This window comes from Cynocephalus volans, chromosome 1 (genome assembly GCF_027409185.1).
Source record: "Cynocephalus volans isolate mCynVol1 chromosome 1, mCynVol1.pri, whole genome shotgun sequence".
NCBI classification, from domain to species: Eukaryota; Metazoa; Chordata; class Mammalia; order Dermoptera; family Cynocephalidae; genus Cynocephalus; species Cynocephalus volans.
In genome coordinates, this window is record NC_084460.1 from 125,705,615 (window position 1) to 125,730,929 (window position 25,315).

A 25,315-nucleotide genomic window follows, 5' to 3' on the forward strand; every position below is an offset into this window, starting at 1 on the left:
CAGATTTCCCTTCTCTTGAAAACTGTTCAGTCTTGTGTGAGGATCTAGTAGAATGGAGAATGGAGCAGTATCCTTCAAGTAAACTAACACTACATACTGTACTGATGGAGCATAAACTGTGTCTAGGACCTGTGATATGATAGAAGGCAAAGCTCTTGTTCTGGGATTGAAATCTAGGATTCTCTGGGTGATATACGTACAATTTATCAATCCATACACAGAGAGCTCTCTGTCTGGGCTTAAACACGTCTTGGGTGCTTCCAATTCCTCTCCCTTGATTCCTCCCCTGCCAGGGGAGACCCTTTGCTGATCTAACCTCTCTTGCTGATCTCACCAAGTGTGGGCTTTTGATCACTTTCCTTTTCCTACCTACTGAAAGCTATATGATTTTTACTGGGAATGAAGTCGGGGGACCCACTAGGTTAAGGAGTAGACCATGCAATTTCATGAATTTACTGCCTTCCCTAACAACACTCTAGTTTCTCCAGCTTCATCACCCTGTTTTCCAACCACTGGTATAGATTAGAGGGGGACTGGTAAAACCAATCATGGTTCTTTTCAGGCTTTGAAAATCAAAGGCTACCAGAGCCAGGAGATAGGATGTTTCAATTCTAGGAAAATGTTAGACTTTCTACAGATATTTGTTGATTAAATGAAGAAACAGGGAACGTAATGTATAGGTTGGATATGACTTTGTGTTTGTGCCTAGATGGAAGGTGGGAACTGTTTTGCTAGATATCCTACAACTTATGGAATGCAGTGACATGTAGTCTTAAGATGTCTTGTGCTACAATGTGCAGTGATTTCTTAGTATCCTCCCTCAAAATCAAAAGTTGCAGAGAAATCATCTTTTAAAAAAATTATAATAAAAGAGCAGAAAGAATTTCTGATTACTTTGCCTAAAATCAAAACACCAACATAAGCATTTGTATGACACTTGGGCTCACAAAATGAAAGAATTTCTGACTCTGTCCTTAAAAAAAAAAAAAAACCCAAAAAAAACCCCTCTAGAGACTATTTCTTGAAAATATGTGATGAAATCCAGAAGGTGCTTTTATCTCATAACACCCATACCAGGAGATTAATCTCTGTGGTTGGTGCCTTGTTCTGGTTGGAAATACGTTTGAGCCCAGCTTTGGAATCCTCTCTAGTAGAACATCTGTTCCACAGTTGTTAATGTTTGTTTGGTATTGCCCAAAAGAAGGCAGCACTAGAGAAGAATTTTTAACAATGAGTCCCAAGATAGACTAGGCCAGCAGCATTGCTTGTTTTGAAACGGCATTTTTTTGGAGCAATCTGACCTGTACGTGAAAAAAAATAAAAAATGGGCAAGTCATTGGACCAAGGGATGGATGTCCATCTAATATTGGAATGTAGTTTAGCTAGTTTTCACCAGTTCTCAAATTCTTTCCCAGAAATATTTGTTTATTGAATTATTACTGCATTTCCCTCTAGCAGAACTTAAGTTTTTAGAGATTTGAATGTTTAATTCAAAGTAATCGTAGGTGAGAGATTGAGTCTACTCAATTAGAAATATGCAAGCGTAAAAAAATTCTAGCTTAGAGAAAGTCTAAGTAAAATATGTAAATATGTCATTTGTAAATTTCTACCTTAGCCAAGGTAAGAGAGAATTGTCACTTCTTTAAGTGACATGAAACTGGATTAAAGTAGTTGATCAGGAAGTAAAATATCTCCTTAATTTGCTAACTAATGTGAAATTCAAGAAAAGTCAAGATGACCTGCATTTGCAGAGTAGAAAAGTTACATTTAAAGCAAAACTCAAATTATTAGTGATGTTTTCAAAAAAGATAAATTACAAACCCTGTCTCAATAATGCTATCTTTTAATTATTCTTATTACACGTTCAAGAGTTCCAATGAAGATAATTTGTATAGATTCTGAATTTCACCCAGTGAAAAACCATTGAGACCTATAGCATTTGAAAAATGGGTAGAAACAGCTGGGTTTAGTTTCAAAGCTCCAAAATTAAATTGAAAGAGGGGAAGAGCCTAATCCTCAGACCATCTGTTCAAAGAACAATGAAAAAAATGATGACAGCCTTTGGTGGGAGAACAACAATGCTCTCAACTGAAATCTACAAGTGCCTTTTCTATTCACTATTTCAACTGGTCCTCACAAGGCCCCTGTAAGAGCTATCAAAGGAAATATCTCTATCCTCATTTTACAGATAAGGAAACCGAGGCTTAGAGAAGAATCTTACTCCATGTCACACCAAACATCGCTAGCGAGGGCAAGACTTCCACCTAGGTTGACTGCTTCAAAAACTAAAATTACACTGTACTTTTCTGTACCAGCTTCCAATTCCATTCTTCCTTTCTTCTTTCCTTTCTTTTTCCCCGTCTTTTCTTCTTTCTTCTCTTTCATCCCACATTAATTGGGATGCATCTGTAGTGGCAGAAATTATTCTATGTTGCAAGTGTCCATGTAAGAAACATTTATATCCATAGTTACAAAAAGGCTAAGGAACTATTTATGGAAGTTACGGAAGTGGCATTAATGCCAGCTTTTCATCTCTGCCTTATTTCTTTACTGTTTGTAATTGAAAATGGAAATTTCATATATCATACAAAAACATAAAAATACTTTACAAATCAGTACTCATTTTTTGCCAAAGAGCTGACTTTGCATGTATATTCAGTAGGGTCTTTATGAAATGTCTTATCCAAAACAAACTAAGACAAAACACCTGGACTGCCCAGAGGAAAGGTTACAGGGTAAGCCTAAGGGCAACAGATCCCAGAAAGGAGGTATTAGTGAGGTCAGGCGGAGCAAAGACAGGAGGGGCATCAGAGATAAATGGTTGGTTGAGTGAGTGACCTTCAGACAAAAAAAAGACTTTTGCTGATTTGCAGATTTAAGCAGCAGTGGTTTTCAAACTTATTTTTTTAATCATGAAGTGCTTTGTTCAGACAAATTTCAACCCAAAGCATAAAACTAATAGTACTGAAGAAGCAGAGTTCTCTGGCTGAAGCAGGGTGGGGTATCCTAGAGCCCTCCCTCTAGGCCCCTCTAGTGGTCTCTGCTATGGGAAAAGCATGGCACAGATTTAAGGTTATTTGTACTTAAATATCCCTTAAAATAAGCAGGCAAACCCAATTTCTTAGGATTAAAGTATCCGCCCCACAGCAACTATTTCACCAACAGTCCCAAACTTAAGCCCACTTAACTCAGGGGTTTCAGAGAGAAGAGGCAGCTGGCCAGGTTCCTCTCTTTTCTGAAAACCTAATTACTTATCTTCAAAGCTGAGTTTACCCTAATCAGGATAGAGAGTGTGAAAATAGATGTGGTTTCCTAGGGAAATGGCTGGGGGTTGTTGGATTGTTGTGACCTATATTAAGTTTATCCAGTCCTAAAATAACAGTTCTGTTTAGAGAAAGTTATTCTCAAACACATATCCCCCAGTACTGCACTGAGAAATTGATCATACTTTATATTCCTTTAGCAATTCACTGTTTTCAAAGCACACTATTTTTGTGTCCATTATCTTGTTAGATCCAACCCCATGAAGCAAACTGCACAGGTATCATTATCCCATTTTACAGAAGAGAAAGCTGAGGCTCAGAAAGATGAAGAGAATCCCACAAGGTCACATGACTAATGCACAGGTCTTCTGATTCCGATCCAGAGCTTTAAACATGTATGCTATGTACATAGACCTTGCATCCTAGAGTAGTAAGTAAAGGCCACAGATTTAGCATTATCAGGTCAATGTCCTTGGGGAACATCAGTGTCCTCATTACTATAGTGGTGTAATAATTACCTGCCTCATCTACTTCATGGAATTTGAAGAACAAACGAGGTGATTTGGTGAAAGTACTTTGTAATGTGCCACGTAAGGGTTACTCTTCTCCCTCCCCCACCCCAACATTTTGGCAGGTTCTCTGTCCTTCTATTAACTTGGACCTCACTTTTACAAACCAGATACAATTTGTTTCACATCCTCTGTTGGTACTGTGTCTCTTACTAATGTCAGCTGCTGGCCATGCTATTGCACAGCCTCAACCTAAAGCTGTTTATCTCCCTATGACAGAGATTCAAGGATGCACTGCCAAAGCCAAAGGTTTCTAAGGCTGCTCTACCCTGAGCCCCGAGCAGTGGCCATAAGGACTGTGGGTCAGGCTGATGCCTTACGGAGAGCCTCAAGTGATGTGGGTAGGGGTGAGGCTGGGCCTCTGTGGAGTCATCACGGGTCGGGCTCTCAAAATCAGAACCTGAATTTGGCAAGTTCATCGGAGGGTGATCTGTTCTCTGCAACCAAGTTCAGAGGGGATGACTTTGTAAAGTCAAATGGCAACTGAATAGTTTTTTTATAGGAGTTCAAAATTGGGCTTTTTATAGATGGGTCTTGCTGAGGAGAGCAAGTTGAAGGTGACAGTAAAGAAAGTTGGAATTTAGGGAATATGGATGTGTTTTAAAAATGAAATAACCTTGTTGTTTTTTCAAAGTATAAGCATTATATATGTTCATCGTTCAAAAAAAAAAAAAAAAAAATCAGACAACAGCAACACAGCAATGTATGGAGAAGAAAAGCATCCATCCAGAGAAAGTTACTGTTAACGTTTTTGAGCCTATTCCTCCAGACTTTTTCTTACATAGTTACCAAAATGGAACTATACTGTCCATGCTGTTTTGTAAATTTTTTTACTTACTATGTTCTTGGACATCTTTCTGTGCCATGAAATATGTGTCATCCTTTTTACTAGCTGTATAATAAAGGATACTTTTCTCAAGCTGTGAGGTAGTTTTCCGAATCCTCCTTTTCTAAAGGTACCCTCATCTGAGCCTCCTCCTTCCCTCTCAGAGATCCCTGATGCTTGATGGTTTTGAGAAACACACTGACCTGATATTTCTGGCCAACACCAACAGGCAGCCAGGAACGCCACTAGCCAGCTGCAACTTCTCAGGCAAATTACTTTACTCTCCAGGGCCTCAGGTTCTCCGTGTGTTAAAGAGAATTGGATAGAGATTATCGAAACTTCTTTCAGCTCTAAAATGACACATTAGATTCTAGTCCATTTCTCTGTGTTTGCCTTGGCACAGGATAACCCTGGGACTGTGTGAAGGGGTCCCACGGGGAGCCCTGGCTGTGCACCTGGATGATATACTTGAAGGCCCGAAGAGCCTCTGCTGGGAGCAGATGGTTGAAGCTGGCAGGGCTTGGGGAGGCACCAGGGTGTGTTGGAGAGTTATGTTAGGAAAAACAACTCTCCTGATTTCCTTCCAATATGGCAGTGGGTGATGTCTACAAGGAGGCATCAAATTCACAGCACATTAGTACACAGCCTTTGGGCCATTTAGCCCTTCCTGAGCACTAGTGTCTAAACTGCAGGACAATTATTGTACTTGTTTTCTAGTTTACAAGTTCTTTTGCATATATTATCTCATCTGATTCTTATTTCTCTCTTTTAGATGAAGAAATTGAGATTCAGAGAGTGTGTTGATTTGCCTAAGATCAGACGGCAATTATTTGCAGAACGAAGATCAACCCTAAGCTCCACCAGCTGATTCCTGCCTCCGCTCCACAGTCTCCACACTAGATACACACAGAAACATGACAGGTGCACATATATGTGCAAAATATTCATACAGAACACACTCCTCCACTCTCACCTCACCACCATACAGACCCAAGACAGCGTTGACCTTCCCTGGATCCAGCCACTCCTTCAACATGTGTTTATGAGCATTATGCTAGGCACTGGTGATATGGTGAAGAACCAGGAGACACGGTTCCTGACCTCATAGAGTTAACCCAGGATCATCTAGAGTCTAGGCAGAGGCAGGGATCGGGTGGGGGCATGGGTGTGGCATTCAGTGTGATAAGAGCAGCATTGGGAAAGTGCAAGGTAAAACAGAAGCACACTTTAGAAAGGGCACCTAACTCATCCTGGGGGATGAGACATACAAGCTGAGCTCTGAAAGATGGGTTTGAGTTGGCAAGGCCCAAGGTGGAGTTAAAAAGAGAGATGGGGAATGTTCTACACAGAGGAAGGAGCATGTACAAAAACCTGGAGGCAAGAAGAGCCCGGCACTTCTGAGGAACCATGAAAAGTACAGCATGGCCAGGGATCATGCTCAGGTGGGGAGGTGGTGTCTACTGAGGCTGCAGAGTAGGCAGGTGTCTGAGTGTGAAGAGCTGGCAAACTTGTTGGTATTGATGGGGTTGGTGTTCGTCTTGGGGGCACTAGGAAGCCATTGAAGAGTTTAGTGAGTGATACCACTGACATGCTCTTATCAAGACATTCTCCTTTCGCCCACTGTAAGAATTTATATGTATAGCTGTTTTCTGATCCTACCTTAAGATATATTCTATAATTTCTGCAAAAATATAGATGTTCAACTTCAGGATGCTTTTCCAGTTTAGCCTGCTACCTCTGTTTCATCTGCTTTTGCCACTCTTCCTGGGTCTCTGTGTCCTGTGCCAGGTTGGCGAGGATAACCACTGTGATCAAGGTGCCATAGATATGCCAGTGTGGGCATCAAACAGCTTCTAACTGTTCTCTGCTCTCAGCCTCAGCCTTAGCCCAGGGCCTAGACTCCACCTGACAGAATGTCAATTGACCAGACAACATACATCCCTCACGAATACTGGAAAACAAGTTCAAACTATAATTAGAAGTATGTGAGCTAGCAAACTCTACCCTTATCATAAGCAAAGGTAAGTAGAAGTAATATTTGATAAGTTACAGATAATAGAAATAATCAATGAAGATCATGCATGGCTCATACAATATATTCAATAAATACTTAATCACTTGCTCAATATTTAGACAGTAAGAGACGTCTTACCGGAACTTGTAAAAAGGAAGGGATTCATTCATAAATAAATGGTTAAATAAATTATGCTATTTTATAAAAAGTATGTATATTTGCTTGTATATGCACAGACTATCCATGGAAAGATTTCCAAGAAAACCAACACTACGTAGTTGCTTTTGGGGAGAGGCACAGAGAGGGTGGGGACAGGGATGGGAGGGAGATTTTTTTGCTATACCCTTTAGAGTCTTTCACATTTTGAACCACAGGAATTTGATACCTGATTTAAAAAGTAAAATGAACAATTAAAAAACCATCCGTTCAGCAGAATCCCATGCAATGATTTAAAAAAATGAAATCAAGTTATAATTACAAAAGAAGATCTGCTGTTATTTGAAAACAGCATATTTCAGAATATACAAGTATATATGATATAACTTTATATTTCACAGGGAAAAAAGAAAATAATTTGGTATGTGTATTTCTAGTATATGCACAGAGGAAGGTCTCTGTGATGTACAATGCAGTAGCCACTAGCACCTTGGGGCTATGTACATTTAAATTCATTAAAATTGAAAGTTCAGCTCCTCTGTAACACCAGCCACATTTGAGCATTCAACAGCCATATGTGGCTAGTGGCTGCCACATTGGACAGTGCAAATTGAGCACATTTCAGTCACTGCAGAAAGTTCTACCGGACAGAACTGATCCAGATGAATCAGCCCAGACTGCAAACTGGTCAGTGGGGCTGCAAGGATATGGGAAGGAACTTTGTACTTTATAAATCTCCATATTGTTTGAAATTTTTTTTTTACAATTGCTTTTCTAATTTTACAAGTGAAGATGTCTTGCACCTATAGTAGGTGTTCATTCCTTGTTAAAATCACATCCTACATTTTTTCTTTTGTGCTCCTGATTTTCTATTCAGGAGTCAAGGGAGTCATGGCAAAGTGCTGCCAGCAGAACTATTCCAGGGGGGACTGGAAATAGTCTCCATCCAGAGCGAGCCCAAGCCTGAGGGGAGCCCCTCCACCAGCGGCTGACCATCACGCCCCATCTCACTCCCTTCTGGGTTCTGCTTTTTAGTCACTTGGGACAAAAACAATTTGAGTGCCTGCCAGCTAGAAAAGCAGAAGCTGAATTATTTTTAGTTCTTGAAGCTCTGGAATCTGGTGAGGATGAGGTGGGTACTGGACTGGGAGGCCCACCTCCAAGGGACTCTGACGGCTCCCAGGAGATGGGGACCTGGGAGGGTGGCAGAGGACACTGCTCTGAGGTGGGGACAGCCATCTGGGTGAAACAGGAGTCTGGATGGCCAAGCTTGAAATGCCAACTTGGAGCGGAATTGACAAGAACGTTGGATATGATATCTGCTCCATGATTTCTCAAATCGGAGGAAGGACAAAGATGAAGACAAAAAAATGAAAAAAAAAAAAAAAAAAAAAAAAAGATGAGATGGAACTGAAGCATGACCAGAAAGCAGACAGGAAGAAACATTTCAGAGTCTTTTACCTCAAATAAAACTGAGATTTGAAATGTTAAACATCCTTCTGGTTATCGTCCATAAGACAGAGTGAAATGAAATTTCCCAAGATTATAAATAAATGGAATAAACTTTGAAGGTCTAGTTTATAATTGCTCAGGGCACCTCATTTTTCCCTCTACCTGAAGGAAGTTATTCCTTGACTGGGGTCCATTTTTTGCTCAACAACAACAAAAACAGCAAAAAGAACACTATAGTTTCAAACGTGGCTCTCTTGAGACTCCTCTTCCTTTACCAATCTGGAATTTAAACTGACACATTTGCCCTCACCACTCTTTATTTCCTGGAAGATTTAGAATGGTCACTCAGTAAGCCATTTGTTCCTATGAACATTGTCCTGGCAGGTAGGTACCTTCAACCTTGTTCCATTTATTCTTCTTTTGAGAATGTTGATCCTGCCATACCTTTATTTATGCCATTCCCTGTGTCTGGAATATCTTCCTTTCAGGCAGAGACAACTCAGATTCCACTCATTTTATAAGATCCAACTCCTCTGAGTCAGAATTGATGTCATCTACTTCCTACTGTGTGAGAATCAGTTGAGGATGTATCCATCTTCTGCATGGGGAATGGGAATTCCCATAGGGACTGACAGTGCCTGTTCATCCCTGTGTCCCAGCTGACCCAGTGCCTGGTGCATGGAAAGTGCTTAGTAAATGCTGGTGGCACTTGATGTCCATCTCTTCCATTCCAACAATCACCACCCTGTTCCCTTCATTCAAGTTAGTGATATCTGTTGAGTCAGCCATGTGCTGTGATGTCTACATTCTTATTCCTGGAATCTGTGAATGTGTCCTTTTATTTAGCAAAAGAGATACTGCAGATGTGATCAACTTAAACATCTTGAGATGGGGAGAGTATCTTGGATTATCTGAGTGGCGCAGATGTAATCAAAGGGTCTTTATAAAAGATAGGAAGGAGATCTGAGAGGAGAAGGTAATGTGAAGATGGAAGCCAAGGGAGCAGAGGCAATGTGATGGGGTGGGGTGGGAGGGGGGGAGCTGCACAAGTCAAGGAGTAAAGGCATCCCCTAGAAGCTGGAAAGGTCAAGGAAATGAATTCTCCCTTAGAGCCTTCAGAAAGGTACCAGCCCTGCAGACACCTAACATATAGGTGAACGGAGAATTGTCCCAGTCTTCCAGGAGTTCATTTCCTTTCTATCAAGAGAGGGAACAATTTAGAGAACTATGACAGTGGTTGGAGGTGAGAGGTAAGGAAGGTCTACACTAGGGCAGAAACACTGGTAATGGGCAGAAGCAACCCACTGGGGGATCTACTGGTGTTAAAATGGACAGGAGGGACAGGGAACTGGAGGCACAGGGACGAGGGTATATTCTCTCAGCCCTGAGTTCTTGCATTGATCACTTTCTGCTTTGTTGGATTTTAGCACCCTACTAGCCCACCCACCTCATTTGTCTTACCTATCCTTCAAAACTATCTTTTCCCCTTTTAAAAGCCAGTCTCTTCAGTTTATTCCAGTTTAGGGTTGGGAAGAAGGAAGCCGGTTAGACTAATTCCCACTGACATGAAAATGATTGATGGTGCCCTTAATCTTCCCAGGCACGTGGGCACTTTCAAGGCATTGCCTAACTCAAAGGCTCTCTCTACCTGGTGGTTCTCTAAACTGTGTCATCAAGGCAAGAACTCCACCTCAGTTGAATTTATTGGTTGAGAATGTTTTCTGGGTTTGGATCTCCTTTCTTGCACACCACTGAGTGACCCCAGGATGTGCTCATGTCATTTCTGGCTACTCTCCTGGAAGCTCTTCTGGGTCAAGTCCCTAATCAGTTTGTTCTTTTGAACCCCGAGCACTGAGCCTGGGCTCCCAGTGTGGCCTAAGCATTCAATTACCTGCTGTTATCAACTGTTCTCCAGCTGCCTCTCAGGTGAAGGCCTCACCTGCTTGACTAGAGGGTGAGTTATGAAGGGACTGACCATGTAGTGCGATGGAAGGAAACAGGCGTCAGTCTGAACGCTGGCTTTGCCTGGTACCAGAGATGTGGTCTTGGGCATGTCACTTCACTTCTCTGAGGCCCTACTTTCTCAATACCTACTTCCTAGGGCTGTTGTCAGAGACACATGAATTAACGTTTGTACAGGGAGGAGGCAGGTTCTCAATAAGTGCGAGCCATGATACCCGTGCTTCTGTGGCTCCCTCAGTAGCCAACTGGGATGAACACATAATACCAATAAGTAGTGGCACTTCACAGCATGCAGTCTAAAAATGGCTGAACTCACCCAGTAGAATGACATGTTTGCCACAGACCCAGACATTGTAGGGTTTTTGTTTGTCTATTTTGTCTGAAACGGAATTTAAAGAATATTCCTAACAGTGTACCAAAATTGGTCTAAAATCACATAATCACCCAGTCTTGGGATTGGGGAAGGCCTCAAAGGTCAGCAGGTATGGACAGTCCACCCAGAGCAACACCTTTCTGGAAGGGGGTAAGCAGTATAATGCCCTCCAAAGATGTACATCCCTAATCTCTGGAACTACAAATATGTTACCTTCTCTACAAAGAGGCTTTGCAGATCCGATTAGCTCAACGACCCAATCTAACCACATAGATCCTTAAAAGTGATGAACCTTTCCCAGCTGTGGTGAGAGACATGACTTTGGAAGAATGGTCAGAAAGATGCTACGCAGCTGGCTTTGAAGGTGGAAGAGGGAACCACAAGCCAAGGAATGCAGGTGGCTTCTAGAAGGTGAAAAAGGCAAGGAAATGGATTCTCCCCTACAGCCTGCAGAAAGAAACACACTTCTGGTGGCACTTTGATTTTAGCAAGACCTGTGCCGGACTCTAACTTACAGATCTGTGAGATAATAGATTTGTGTTGTTTTAAGCCATTATGTTTGTGCTAATCCGTTATGGCAGCAACAGGAAACTAATACAACAGGCAATAAATACGAAAGCTCAGAGAGGGGTCATGTCTTGAAGCAGCTTTCACTTGTCTACAATAAACATTCTCAGCAACTTCATTTGTCATCTATAGTATTTACAGTCACTTTTCTGATCACCTTCCTGAATGTACTTCTGTGTACAAGCTTCCATCTTAAAATGGAGCACCGAGAATAAACACAACACTCCGTATGTGACCCCACTCTTGAAGAGTGCAGTATGGATCCCCTCATCTGTAAGCTCAGCATCTGTTCGTATGGCCTAAGATTCAGCATTTTTTTGTAGTTAATTCACACTTGTATTCACTCTCGAGTCAGATTTACCTCATTCAGCCAACTTTCAAAATGCAATTGTGGGTCAAATAAACAGGCATATGTGAAATGTTATACGGGCCGGCAAAATCCCAGGCCTTACATTGTTCCATCAAAGATGGAAACAGGCTCATTTCCCCGATTTATAACTCTCCTGAAATATAGATGGAAACTAGAAAGCTCGATGGCTGTCACTAGGATTCCAGTCTTTTACTGTGATCCTCTTTTTTTCTTTTCAGTTTTGTTTTTAGATTACTTTCTTTTTCTGATTACTAGAGAAATGTAAAACTTAGAAAGTTTGAACACAGTCCCACCCCAGATATATTTATCAACAGATAAGAATCTTAACACTGGCATTTTTATGAATCCAACCAAAGAGGACAATAATTGTGTTTTAAAAAAGCAGCAGCAGCCCCTAGGGATACATGGGGGCCTTAGAACATTCATTCTCAGCCCTCTTAACTTCCACATCTGTAGCATAAATCAGGAACCACATTCTGAGTAACAAAGCTGAAATAGGATAAGATTTCCCATCACCAAGGCAATGATAACAATAGTTAACATTTATGAAAGGTTTAATAAATTCCAGGCAGTGCACTAGATCCTTAAATCTTCATAATAACCCTGTGTGATGGGTACTATTATTATCATAACCCCCACTTTACAGAGGAGGAAACTGGGGCAGAGAGGTTTGGCAGTTTGTCCATGTTCATAAACCTAGCAGGTGTTAGAGCTGGGATTGGAACCAAGGACGTCTATCAGTAAAAAGCCACATGCTTAACCACCTTGCTACACTGTTTCTCAGGGAAGAGGTTAATTGACCTTTATTAAGGCAGGAAAGCAAACTCACAGACTTAATTTTTTTCCAAAAGTATTGAAACAAAGGGGCTTTATGAAAAATTCAATGAATCAAGACACCCTATGCCCATAATAATTTTAGAAGATTGTTTTTTTAATTTAAAAAGTAAAATACATGTTCACTCTTGAAATCTGGGACAATATAAAACGTGTAACAAGGAAAATAAAAATCACATGGTTTCACTTAGCTGCTTATTTCTATGCACTCAGTCAGTGTTTCTCAAAGGGAGGTCAGTAGGCTAAGGACATCAGAATCACCTGGTGCACATCCTTAAAATGTGGATTCCCGCCCCAGACCTACAAAAGCAGACTCTCTGAAAGACAGGAGCTTAGAATCCCGACCTTTAGCAGCACTTTACAGCTGCAGCCTATAAACTGTAGATTCCATTTAGTACCATCACATCATGTTCTACATGGACCCAGACACTACAGGACCAAGCAGATACCCATTTGAAACTTTTATTAGATGTCCATTTAGTTTCAAGGAATCTGGAATGGAATTTAAAGAGTATTTATAATAGTATGCTAAATTTGACTAATATTTAATTTTAAAATTAAATTTAAAATTAAATTTTAGAAGTAAGAACTACATTTGTAGTCGTTCTTTTGCCCCGTAAAATTTGAGAATCACTGCCCAAGGCTTAAAAAGACAGGTCCAGGATTCTTGGACCCAGAATTCAGAATACATACTGTCCCCAGAGACACTCTTTGTCTGCCACCGCCCTCTCCCCCTTCCATTCTGGAACCAAGTTGTCTTCAGGAGAAGTATAGAAAGGGGAATGAGAAAACCATGCCCCTAAGCCTGGACGTCAGGCTTAGGATGGGGGAAAACAGGACCTTTGTAGATTACTCAACAGCTATATTTTCTTGACCTTCAGCTACAGGCTCTGTGCCCAGGTCAGCTACAGCTTTAATGCAACCCCAGAGGGCCTCCAAGCAGGGTTTATGTCATCAGCTCTGAGCCTGATTCAGAGACCTGCATTTAGGTTTGCTTTTCCAGAAACCAAAATGGCTCCTCTCCGTTAACACCCATGTTATAGCTATTAGCCAAACAACAAAGGATTTTTCAAATATGGACCCAAAAAAGCAAGTACACTCTGAAGGCCACAATGAAGCTTAAATAGCTAAAACTTATTAAAAAGAAAGCCAACAATTGATGCCAAAAGCGTGTGTCCTTAACAGAACAGCAAGACAAAAGCCAGAAAGAGGAAAAAAAATATGCATTGTAGGGGAGGGGCAAGCAGGGAGGTGTAGATTTATATGGAAGAGTTGACATCATTGTTTCTCAATAATACTCAGCATGCAGGAAACAGATGGAAAAGAAGTGGTGGAAGGGGCTACTTATGGTAACAGAGCATGCTCTCTGTTTAGAATCCTGCCATTTGGAACCTAAATGTTTTATTTTGAAAAACTGGAGATGGGAACCCTATTGCCAGAAGTTTTATTAAAGTCTAACTAAATCCTACGGAACTTATCACCTTGGCAATGCATGGCAAAATAGTTCTCTGCATATCAGACCCTGTTTTACTGCCTGCATAGGCGTGGCTGTTTGCATCCACAGCAGACAAAGCCACGGAAGGGGAATTTAATGTCATACAGACATGGTTTGAGTCCTGCTTCTCCCACTTCTTGGTGGCGAGACACTAAGCAACTTAACCTCTCTGAATTGGTCATCATTTATAAGATGGGGACAAAACAGAATTTTCACACAGTTGGAAGATGTTGAGGTTGGACATTTATGCCATACAGCTAGATTTAATCAAGAAACATGATTAGTGTGGTCGGTTAGCATCGTTTTAGAAGTTTTATCTTTTAACACAATCCCCCATTCTTCTGTGGTTGGGCAGGGCACAGACACAGCCACAACCAGTCAAACCAATGGCCACTTGTTATTATCAGCTGCTCTGCTCTCTACTGAGGGGAGAAATAGGCTTCTGTCATGCCAGCTAGGGTCTCCACCAGCCCCAGTCTGCTACTGTAAATCATCCTCAGCTTCCTTTCCCAGAGCTTAAGTGTCTTTGCCCCCAGGGTGCAGAAAGGTATAACCAATTCCAAGTGTTAGGCAGTCATTCCGCAGTCAGATGATATTTGTTTTATCATTTTATTGATTCCCTCCCTACCCCAAACAATCTGTTCTGATAGTTCTCTTTTATCCAGCTGCCTCACATGTCAAAACTCTGCCTGCACATCCTCCAGAGCCCTCACTTTCCTAACCTATGAATCTTCTAGGCCAAGAGCAACTGGAGAGCATCTTTGTAAACCCAGCAATAAATCTAACAGCATGTTAGAGTCCCATTAAATACTTGTTTTGAATTGAAAGCCTATACAAGATAGTTTTTGATTAAAAGCATGAAAAGTGCCAGGGAAAGAAATAGCATAATCACACAAATGAGCTCAATTGCCTTTCATGAAAACCATAGATTTTTTTCATGGTTTGCCAGAATCCTAGCTTATATGTCAAACTATTTTCCAGTGTCTGTAACAGTGAGAACTGGTATATGTTGCTTTTTGGGGGGAGACGGGTTGACTTTCACTCCTCTCCCTCCAGCGGTGGTGGGGAGGGGTCCTGCCAAAAGCATTCTGGGCCAGCATCAGACCATGGGCGTGGCACCAGGGCCTGGAATGCATCAGCCAAGCTTGAACTAGAACAACTCAGTTGGTTCTGGGGCTCCGCCAAGAATGTGGTTCATACCAAGGAGTGACTGGTGAGGCACTAGGGAAAGGCAGTGCTTCTGGGGAGTCGTGTGCAAAGCCGGGAGGGTTTCTATCAGGGAGTAGCTGTGAACACTCATGGGGACCATTAAACAATCTTGAATTCCTGATAATCCAGCACATTAGCAATGTCCCTTGTGCTGAGCTTCCTAGAAGGGTTCTAACACTGGTTTCCTGAAGGAGGATACAGGGTCAACCAAGCAACTGCTGTGTGTCTGCCATGGGGATAAACCTGAAAGAGGTAATGTGAGCAACCAAATCTGCATGAGCCGCTGAATATGGAATTGGACTTGCCTTCAGCAGTGTTTACCATCGACCTGCATACACAAAACCAGTTAGAGAACAGAACAGCAGGCAGAATGGAGACCAAATTGGGTGCCTCTGGCCCTAACAGTGGGTGTTCCAAGAGGGAAAGGGTCCTGTGACTGCAGTGGGCAGGGAGGGACCCAGGAGGAAAGGGTAAGGTATGGCTGGAGCTTGAGAGCTGGTAGGTTTAGGTAGGTGTGTGCCAAAAGCACCTTGCAGAAGGTGAAGTGCTATGCAAAGGTTAGTTGTTATTATGACTATTAATGGTGTAGGCTGGGGGAAGAGCAAGGAAAAGGGAGAAAAACTATTTTTTATAGGCTTTTTGGGCAAAACTGTAAAGTAAATGCCAAATTATAAAATATGCTTTTCTGGGAGATGGGATTCCCACCTCAGTCCATAGCCTTAGGACTCAGACAGATCTGGATTTAAATTCTGTCTTTTTCCCATCTCTATAATCTTGACAAGTGATTTAACCTCTTGGACCTCAGTTTTCTCCTCTGTAAAATGGGGATTAAAATGTCCAACTCTCGGGCTGAGCCCGTGGCGCACTCGGTAGCGTGCTGCGCTAGCAGCGCGGCGACGCTCCCGCCGCCGCGGGTTCAGATCCTATATAAGGATGATCGGTGCACTCCCTGGCTGAGCGCCGGTCACCGGAAAAAAAAAAAAAAAAAAAAAAAAAAAAAAAAAAAAAAAATGTCCAACTCTCAAAGATGTTGAAAATATTACTTTGTATGTGTAAAGTGACTGGCACATAGTAAGCAATCAACACAGATAGTAGTTCTTACTACCAGTAAAAATAACAATAACACTATGATTTGGGACTCAGCCTTCATTTCTCAGTCCCTTCTCTCCTTCTGGAAGACCTCCCCTTCCTCCTCGTCCCTTTAACTATCCAGTAGCCTGATGTTTTCATCTTTCTCTATGAAACCTAGCTCTTAGAAAAAGATCTAGTACGAGTATTTATTCTCTTCTGAATTGCAGTCAGCCTGTTTCCTCCCAGGGGTTCTTTATTTTAAGCCTTAGCTAAATTTGTATCCTGGGGGAAACACTAGAGGGACGTGGGGTGCTATCCCGACTCCTGAAGTTCCAGCAGGCTGTAGCCACACCTCAATCAATACTTGAGTCCAGCTCTTTGAGAGAGGAATGCCAAGAACAGTTCAACTCAAGTATGGCACTTGTGTTGGGGCACAGAGAGAAATAACTCAGAGAATTAGGTGGGACGTGTGTCTATAAGAAAAAAGAAAATTAATCTAAAGGGTGAGGCAAAGTGGGAAGATGCCACATTGGCTTAAATACACGGCAATGGGTGGGGAAAAAAAACTAGCTTCATGTTCCTGAGTTTCAAGACTGGTCTGAAGGAACCACTAGAAGGAAGTTGAGTCCTGAGACCCTGAGGCCAGGGTAGGCAGGCAGCTCAGTTTGAACAGTCTGTTCTGGAGGGAATGAGCAATAGGTAGCTCCAAACAAAAGGGTCTAGCATTACTTTGTTCCAGAAATATTTAGCTACAATATCTAATGGCAACGGTGGGGGACAGTGATGGTTCTCATCCCCAGACTGAGTCCTGGAACTTTCGGACCCACCCCCTTCTTCCACCCACTGCTACAGAGCAGAGCCAAGCCACACACACAGCCACAAAATCCCAGGAAACTCCTCTGCAGCAAGGTGATTCCCAGGAACAAACAGTCCCCAGCAAGTGCTCCAAAACTATCTTGGTCAATCAACTTCTGCAATTCAGAATGTGCCCCTCCCATCCCCCCCACAGAAAAGTATCCCAGGCTAGCCCCCAGTTGCCTAATTGATTAAGGGGGGAAGAGAATAAAAAGAATGCATCAGAACCTACAGCTCCAATGGCACTGGACAGCTTATCCACCACTGACAGCATTGTGTAAGGGAAAATGTGTTCCTACTTTCAACATGTTTCCCTCTGCCCCAGCATAAGAGCAGCCTCCGGCTTTCCCTTGCCCAGAAGATGGTCCTCTTGGCTACAGGGCAGGGCTGGGGCGACACAGACGTGGGCTTCCTCAGCAGCCTCAATGCCTGGGCCTCCTGAGTCTGGAAGACATCTGGGTGGCTGCCAGTTGGGGTGGACAGGGGAGGAGGAAAGATGAGGCTGTCCCTATGGTCAAGGGGCTCTTGGCAGAAGTCTAAAGAGTGGGCAGGAGGGAAGCATGTGGGAAGGTGGAAGTAGCTGTTTCTGTTCTCTGCGTGGGTCGTCATATGCAGACTACACAGAGTAAGTTACAGCTCGGCCTCAAGTTATCTTGTCAGTTTGCTTCAGGTTTAAAGCCTTCTCTTTTGGTTCTTCTTGTTTCACTCTGGGAGCCCAGATGTGGGGACGCCCCTCTAAACTCAAGCCTAGGCATTGCTGTTCTGTCTCCACTAGCTCCCCAGCCAGGACCTGACTTCTCTTTCCAGCTCCCTGTGGGTCCAGCAGGGCTGGCTGTGTCTTTCTCAGGCTTTCTGAGGGCCCTTTAGTTTGGCGTTGACCTTCTGTTCCTGCACCACTGTACACTGATGGTCCACTCCGTAGCAACTCTGAAAATCCCTCATGAACTGGCCCCTCCATTCAGTGGGGTGAGCTTCCTGCCCCTCTTGGTGATCGATTAATGCCCATCTAACCATATTATTTACTCACTTCACTGGATCTCATTCATTCAGTCACAGGTGGTAGGTTGTTATGCTAGGGCAAGTCCCAGGTGTCGTGATAATAATAGCTACACTGATAGCTTACCTTGTGCATGTCCTCTGCTAAGTGCTTTTCCCATATTAAGTCACTCATTTTCACATTAGACCTATTATCCCCATTTCATGAATAAGGAAACTGAGGCCCAGAGGGAGTAAGTAATTTGCTCCAGGGTCACTCAGCTGGGAACGAGCAAAGTTGAGAGTCTATCCAGGCAGTAAGATTCCAGATTTCCTAATGGGAGCCCCCAGCAGGGGCACCAGACTTGAGAGGATCAGGGAATGATTCCAGAACCTTCCAAAGCTGAGACCCAAAGGATGAGGAATTAGCCAGGGAAGGTGTGATAACGACCTTGTGCCAGGCAAGATGTTGGGAAAAAAACAACTGAGCCAAACAGAGTACCCCTGCACTCGTTCTCCATTCAATGTTAAACCTTATCTTGAACAGAAAAATATTTACCTTCCTTGGTAAGACTTTGCTCCTGTTTGTATTTGAGCATCTTGTCTATTTAATCAGACATCAAAGCTTTCACATTTTCTCCTTCAGCTTTCCCTTCTGTCATGCCAGCTAACTTCAAAGCTTAACTGAGCCATTGGTTTCTAAAGGTTTTTTCACATCCCTTAGACTATAAATTTCTTGAGATTGGAGCCTATCTTTCTTTCTTTTCCACAGTACCTAGCACAGTGCCTTAATAAATATTTGTTAAATAAATAAATTAATGAAATGAGGGAATCATTTAACCTCAGAAATGCAGAATAGCTACAGGTAAAATTTCACATTGTATGATCCTTGTTCTTTGAAATATTGAGGTTTACTTTCATCAAGCTTAAGGGGCATAAAGAATAATTACGATTTGTAACAATACATATGCTAGTAATATTGATTTGATCAACATATCTCAATGTTCAACCCCCAAAATATGTATAATCAATTTTGATTCAATAAATAAAATAAATTTTAAAAAATAAAAAAATTTAAAAATAAAATAAAATAAAAAATAAATAAAATTGTATTTTAATGAACATTTACTTATTTGTTTTAAAGCTTCTGTCATCCTTCAAATCAAACATATATAGATTAATATATTTCAGCCTGGTAAGAACTAGAAAAAAAATCTTCAGGACTCAACAGGCTCACAGTTCTTACCAAACGTTCAGAGGGTTCATTCTGAATGGCCAAGGCTGCCTATTCGGGGGAAAATCCTGTGCACTGAAGCCTACACATCAAAACGATCTCGGGAGGAGAGCTGGTCATTTAGCTCAGTGGGTAAGAGCATGGTGTTGGTAATACCAAAGTCAAGGGTTCGGATCCCCTTACTGGCCAGCCACCAAAAAACAGCAACAAAACTTAGGGGAGATTCTGCTTTAATTGGTTTGAGAGGGGGCCTTGTCTCTTTTACCCGCCCATAATCCTGCCGACTGGGCAAATTGTTGAGCTAGGGCTGGGTCTGGGGCTCACAGACCCCTCAAACCCATTCACAGACTGGGTCACAAACCCTTCACATGCCAGGCTAGGTCCCCAGATCCCTCACACGAAGCCCTAGGTTGGAGAGCATGGCCACGTGTGGCAAACGCCTGAGGCAGATGCCAGCCAAGGCAGATGCCAGCCAAGCCGCAATGCTGTGCATGCATACTAACTCCACCCACACACAACCTATTCACAAAGAATGTGCTGCACAACCCCCAACCTGCCCCAAGGCGAAGGGGGCCTGATTAAATTATTTTATTTTCCTAACAGGCCTGGACATCAATTTTTTTTTTAAAGCTCTCCAGGTGATTCTAATGTGTTGTCATCATGGGGAGCCCTTGACCAGAGCAGTATCACTTTTACCAGGAAGTGAATAAAATAAGCAACAATTGCTCAAAAAGGGTGAGAAAGTCCTCAGTCCTTAAAGTGGGGCCAACAGAGAGTAAGAAATTGTTTTCCCCATAACACTCTCTCACTTGTCCCTTGGCTCATGGCCCCAGCATCTCTAACCTGTACTGGAAGACCCACACAAAACACTTGGCTCATAAGAGTGAGGTAGGAAATGGCCATTGACGCACACTGGCCTTGCAGGGCTTCACCTACACCATCCCAACCACAGGTAACAACATTTTATTACACAGTTGCAAGCAAGGGCCTTCTTATTCACTGGTCAAAAACAAAACAAGAAAGCTATACTATTTTCAGCATTAAGACCAAAGAAGGATGATCTTCTCCCTCTATTCCAGACAGAAAGAGAAAGTTAAATGGTTCTCAGAGGAGAGCTGGGGGTCAGAGGCAGCAGCCACTATGCTGGAGGGGAGGTGAAAGAGGCTCTGGCCAACTCTGCCAGGAGCCACTTCATGCCATCCTTGGGTGTTCTTACCAGGCTGGAGAAAAGTGGTCAAAGAAGGGGGAAATTGGCCCTTCACACCTGGCCTATATGCAGCTGGGGATGATGAGAGCAGGGTCTGATACTGGCATCTATGTGGATGCCGGCAGATACTGTATACACAATATGTGTGTGTTTCTAAGGGAAAAGGTTTCTGTTTTTCATCAGCTTTCCCAAGATTAAGGATGACAACTGGCCTTGAGCAATGTCCACTCTAAGCTGAACACCTACCTGTCACCTGCACAACCTGCCCTGTCAGATTTTTCATCTGAAAGTAGCAGGGCAAAGCCTCAGCAAATTACAGAATTGGGTGACATCTGTGCTCTGTGCTCAGCCTCTGTCTGCCCAGAGATCCTGCTCAGGCGTGTAGCTTTCCCATGTTCAGATGGCCTGAGCACAGCTAATTGTCACCAGCTTTGTCCTCCACTCCAGCTTGGGGATTTCCTCCCAGTCTTAGCACAGGGGCTCTCTTTGCTTCCCTACACCTCTATTCTTCCCTTCTACACTTTTGCTCCCAGACCTGGATCCATTTTTCCCTGTTTCTACAAAGGTCCATCATCTTGCCCTTGACCCTCAAAGCTCAGTAACCATGAACTCCTTGCTCCTGGTTACCATACTAACTTGTCACCCTCAGCCTTCAGGCTGATCTTCCAAAGCAGTGGGCAAAGGGACAGTGCAGCTCAGCTTCTGCTCCCTGGGAGCAGAGTCCAGGCCTTGTCATTAACCAATACATGCTTAAGAAAAGTCCATGAAGAAGCTACATTATTTTAAATGAGAAAGTCATTAGCATTGACTTTGTTTATTGATGCTGCACTATACCAAAAATAAGAGAACACTCTCCAACTAGTTTTAGCTGTGGAAAAAAAGATCCTAGTTTCTCTCATTTATATAAACTGCTTATTATGCATGTCTAATTTCCATGTAGTACAATAATGGTGTGTGGATCATTAAGTGAGTCAGTTGCCTTTCGTTTCAAAGCTGAAACTCTATTCAGGTATGTTCAGTCTTGAAAGTTTGCTGATCCTGCGGTAGGGCTGTCTGCTTTCAATTTAGGGGGTAAAATCATTAGAAGAGAATGTTGACTTAGACCTGGAAGCCAGGAGCAGAGAGGAGCGTAACAGGCCAGAGCCCTCTGCATCCTTCATGATTAACTGTATGACCTTTGGCAGAGCAATTTACCTCTCTGGGCTTCCTCTCCTTTTCCCCAGGATGGGGAGTACTGGGTACTGGTTTTCCATTTTTTCTTTAAGCAGTAGTCCTTTCCTTTTTTTTCTAAATGAATCATAGGCAGAAGCCCAAAATAGAAAGCAGGTGAAAAAACAGCTGCCTATAGCTGCCTTTGAGGTATCCCCACAGAACCCTGGGGTTCCAGTTCATCCTATGAACAAGGACTTTCTAAGAATGGAGCAGGGCTGGCAAGCACCCCTGTGAAATTCTCACAGCTTTGGAGGGAGGGCCCAGAGTAACGCCTACATGGTGGAAGGAGGCATCCTACCAGCATTGCCAGTGTACCTGGAGGTTAACCTGAAGGACCCTGCAAGAACAGGTGAAGGGAAATATTTTATTGAACTTCTGAAGGTAGTGGATACTGGGAGTGCATCCTGGGAGTTCTTTCACATTCAAAAAAACTCAGTCCAAGTGATTTTGTTTCAAATCTGCCTCTCCTGATTGTTGATGAGGATTCAATGAATTGACTCATTTATGCCATAATTTCAAAAGAGGCCGTTTGGAGACCTGTGGTTCCCCAAGCTCTAAAATACTGAGGCATTTGTCCTAATGACACAGCAGACTCTGAACTCTGGAATACCACAGGAATATCACACCACTGCAAATTACTAGGTGGTGCTGAGTCTTCAAAAAACGGAAGTGAAACAAAAGCTTTGCACTGTTTTTGAGATGCATATTTGATATGTACTAATCAAATAGTTTTTGAGATTATTTTCCTAGAGTCAGGTTATTCTGCACAGTGACACAGCCCTTAAATTTTCCCCTTTGTTGTATATATCTATGTATAAACACACAGCTTATATAGTGGGCTATTTTCTCAATCACTGAAGCTTCTAAAGACAAGGCCTTTTTGTCATGGGTAAGTGCAGGACCAGTCAACCTTACAAAAGGAGTCATTTAATGCTCAATTTTCTCAGCTTTCCTATGATTAAAAACTTCTAACCTCAAGTGCTGTTATTGTACTGTAGATTGTTTTCTTTCCCCCTCCCCCAACAAATGTTAAGTTGTCTCTACTCTGCTAGATTCTTCTTTTTTCAATCTGACCCAAACAGAGGCACTCTCCTTTTCTTTTACCCTAAACTATTTTAAAATCGAGGCCCTCTGACCTTTTTTTACAACACTCTTCTTGTCTGACACACCAAATGCTAATCTGAAAGCCAAGAAGAGGTAAAGGGTGTGTGTGTGTGTGTGTGTCGGGGGTGGGGGGGGTTGGAAACAGGGGTAGGGGGTGGGGAGGAGGTGCTATATATTTGGCATCAGCTCAGAAATTCAGAAAATGTTTGTGCAACCACTCCCCCAGCCAGGATCCCCACCCCACCCCCACAGCCTTCTAGCACATTAATAAAAAAAGATGCGAGTGGATGAAATTGGAGAGCCCAGGAGGGACAGCTAAGGAGGTCATAATTATGTACCCAGGGAAGCCCACCGATCGCCATACCACATGTCCGCCCCTCGTCCCTCCCTTCCCAGATCCAAAGTTGAGGATCAGGACCTCTTCAGCTCCCATCCCCAGCCCTGGAGGTGGCCGGTTAAACTTGAAGCAGCACCGCCCATTAACGGCTTGTGTGAGACAGAGGGAAGGACTGACAGCCTCTGCACGTCGGGGTGGCAGAGCTGTGCATATTAAGAATCATATACTCTTAAAAAAAAAAAAAAAAAAGTACAATGAGCGCACAGGCCTGGAATACATTAACTTGTGAATTGAATCTAAAACAACCCAAGAGGGTCCATCTCTCCCTCAAACAAAAAAGGGCGGAAAAGGGCGAAGGCACATTACCATCCTGTCCCGAGCTTTCCAGATATTCCGTCAGGTCACAACCAAACGCACTGGCGGCTCCCTTGCGTTTCAGCTTCTGCTTGGCACCCTTGTTCTTCATGAGTTAGTCCCAAAGAGGTTGCCCCTCCGTCTCGCCCTCCCCTCTGCTTGGATGGTCTCCGGGTTAGATCACCCGCTGCAGCGCGGCTCTGGGGGGCCGCATCGGCGAGCAGAGGCACCTGGGCGGGGGGCACCGCGCATGGGGCCCGGGGCGCGCGGCCGAGCCCGCCGAGCCAGAAATCCACCCCGCGCGCCTCCGGGGCCGCCGTGCCGGAGGCCGTGCAGCGCTGGCAGCCGCGGGCCGGCTAGCTTGGGAGTGTCACTTCCTCACTTGGAGTCCCGGGGACTTTCACAGGCTCCTGCGGTGTCCTCGGGTGGCTTTCCTCCGCTTCTGCTAAGCGCCCGGGAGAGGACGCGAGCGCGGGGGGAAAGGGCAGCGGCGAGGGGCGAGGGGACAGCCCAAGGGCTGCGGCGGGTCCTCTGCCCGGGGCCCGCGGTGCTGCCTTCAGACGGCTGTGGTGAAGCGAAAAACAAGCATCCTGTCTCCTGCCCGCCCTCACGCCTGCCTTTTTTCCTGTCTTACAAATCCTAGGATCATCCAGCTCAGGAAACGCTGGAAGGAAGTCAGCGAGGGAGGGGGGCGGAGGGTGGAAATTTTTGGCAGCTCTGTGCTTGTGCGTGTGTGTGGAGCCGGAGGAAGTAGGTGGGTGGGTTGGGAGTGCGGGCTGGGGGAGAGAACGCGCGCTCCTGAGAGCCGCTCTGCCTCTCTGGAGATCACTGCCGGCCGCCCGAGAGGAAACCGCCGCTCTCCGCGAGGACCCGCGCCCGAGCCGCCCGCTTCCTGCCCCGCCAGCAGGGCTCTTCGAAGAGGGCAGGAGGCGCTGCGCTGGCTTTCGGCAGCGAGCTGCTAGCTAGGACTTTCAAAAAGTTCTGCCTTGCTTTAGTCCTCATGGGCATCCTATCTTTGACACTTTCTATTTCTGTGCCTGCCTTTCTCCGACACAAACACTCAAAGAGTAATGACAGAAACAAAGACGGGGACTCCGGCCGGAGCGACCTGACAGGCAGCGGTTTCACGCTGGCCACGCCCAGCCCCCCCTCCCACATCCACGCACCCCGACCCCAGCTAACTCCCTCCCACGCCGTGGCGAGGATACCCTCGGGCCACCAGAGGCTGCGGCTTTAGAACTACTGCCCAGGAAGTCGGGTTTGTGGTGACAGATTCAAGTTCACACACACACACACACACACACACACACACACACACACACACACACACACACGCGCGCGCGCGCGAACGATTATTGCAAAGTTTGTTATATGGAAGTGATTTGGGGGTAGATTTAAGGTACCTCTAGATATTCTAAAATAAGATAGAGAAAGCAGTCTGTCAGATTGTTTTATAATTTGTCTCAAGTTGTTTCAGGAGGGCATGCTTTTTCTTTTCCAGTTATTTTTAAAATTCCTTGACTTCTGTGTACTCAGCACACAGTACACACTCGAATTCTTTTGATTTAACCATTTGAGGATTAGATTAAACTTCCTGCATAAGTGCAAATCAATATATAGGCTTGAAAGATAGGAACATTCATACAGCTCAGATTGCTGGCAAAAGCTTTATATATAGTATTTTAGTTACTGAATCCTTTTATGGTCATTTATCTCCTTAGTATCACCATGACAGTTTATGAATTTTAACCCTTGACCTTTCCTCTATGTCAGAGGTCACAACTTGGTAGCTAGTCTGCCAAATCTGGCCCACAGATGTGTTTGGCTTGACACATGCAATGTTTTAAAATTTTTCGAAATTAGTCGCCAACATTAA

The 25,315-nt window shown here is 43.7% G+C and overlaps 1 protein-coding gene across 1 annotated transcript in view; it reads right to left on the reverse strand.

Annotated features, from left to right (window-relative positions):
- ARHGAP31 (Rho GTPase activating protein 31) overlaps positions 1-23,618 on the reverse strand; it is a 106,743-nt gene extending 83,125 nt beyond the window's left edge. Inside the window, exon 1 of the mRNA XM_063108771.1 lies at positions 23,452-23,618. Within this exon, the coding sequence (XP_062964841.1) occupies positions 23,452-23,551 (100 nt within the window). The 5' untranslated portion in view covers positions 23,552-23,618. The remainder of the gene's footprint in view (positions 1-23,451) is intronic.
- Positions 23,619-25,315: the final 1,697 nt, after the last annotated feature.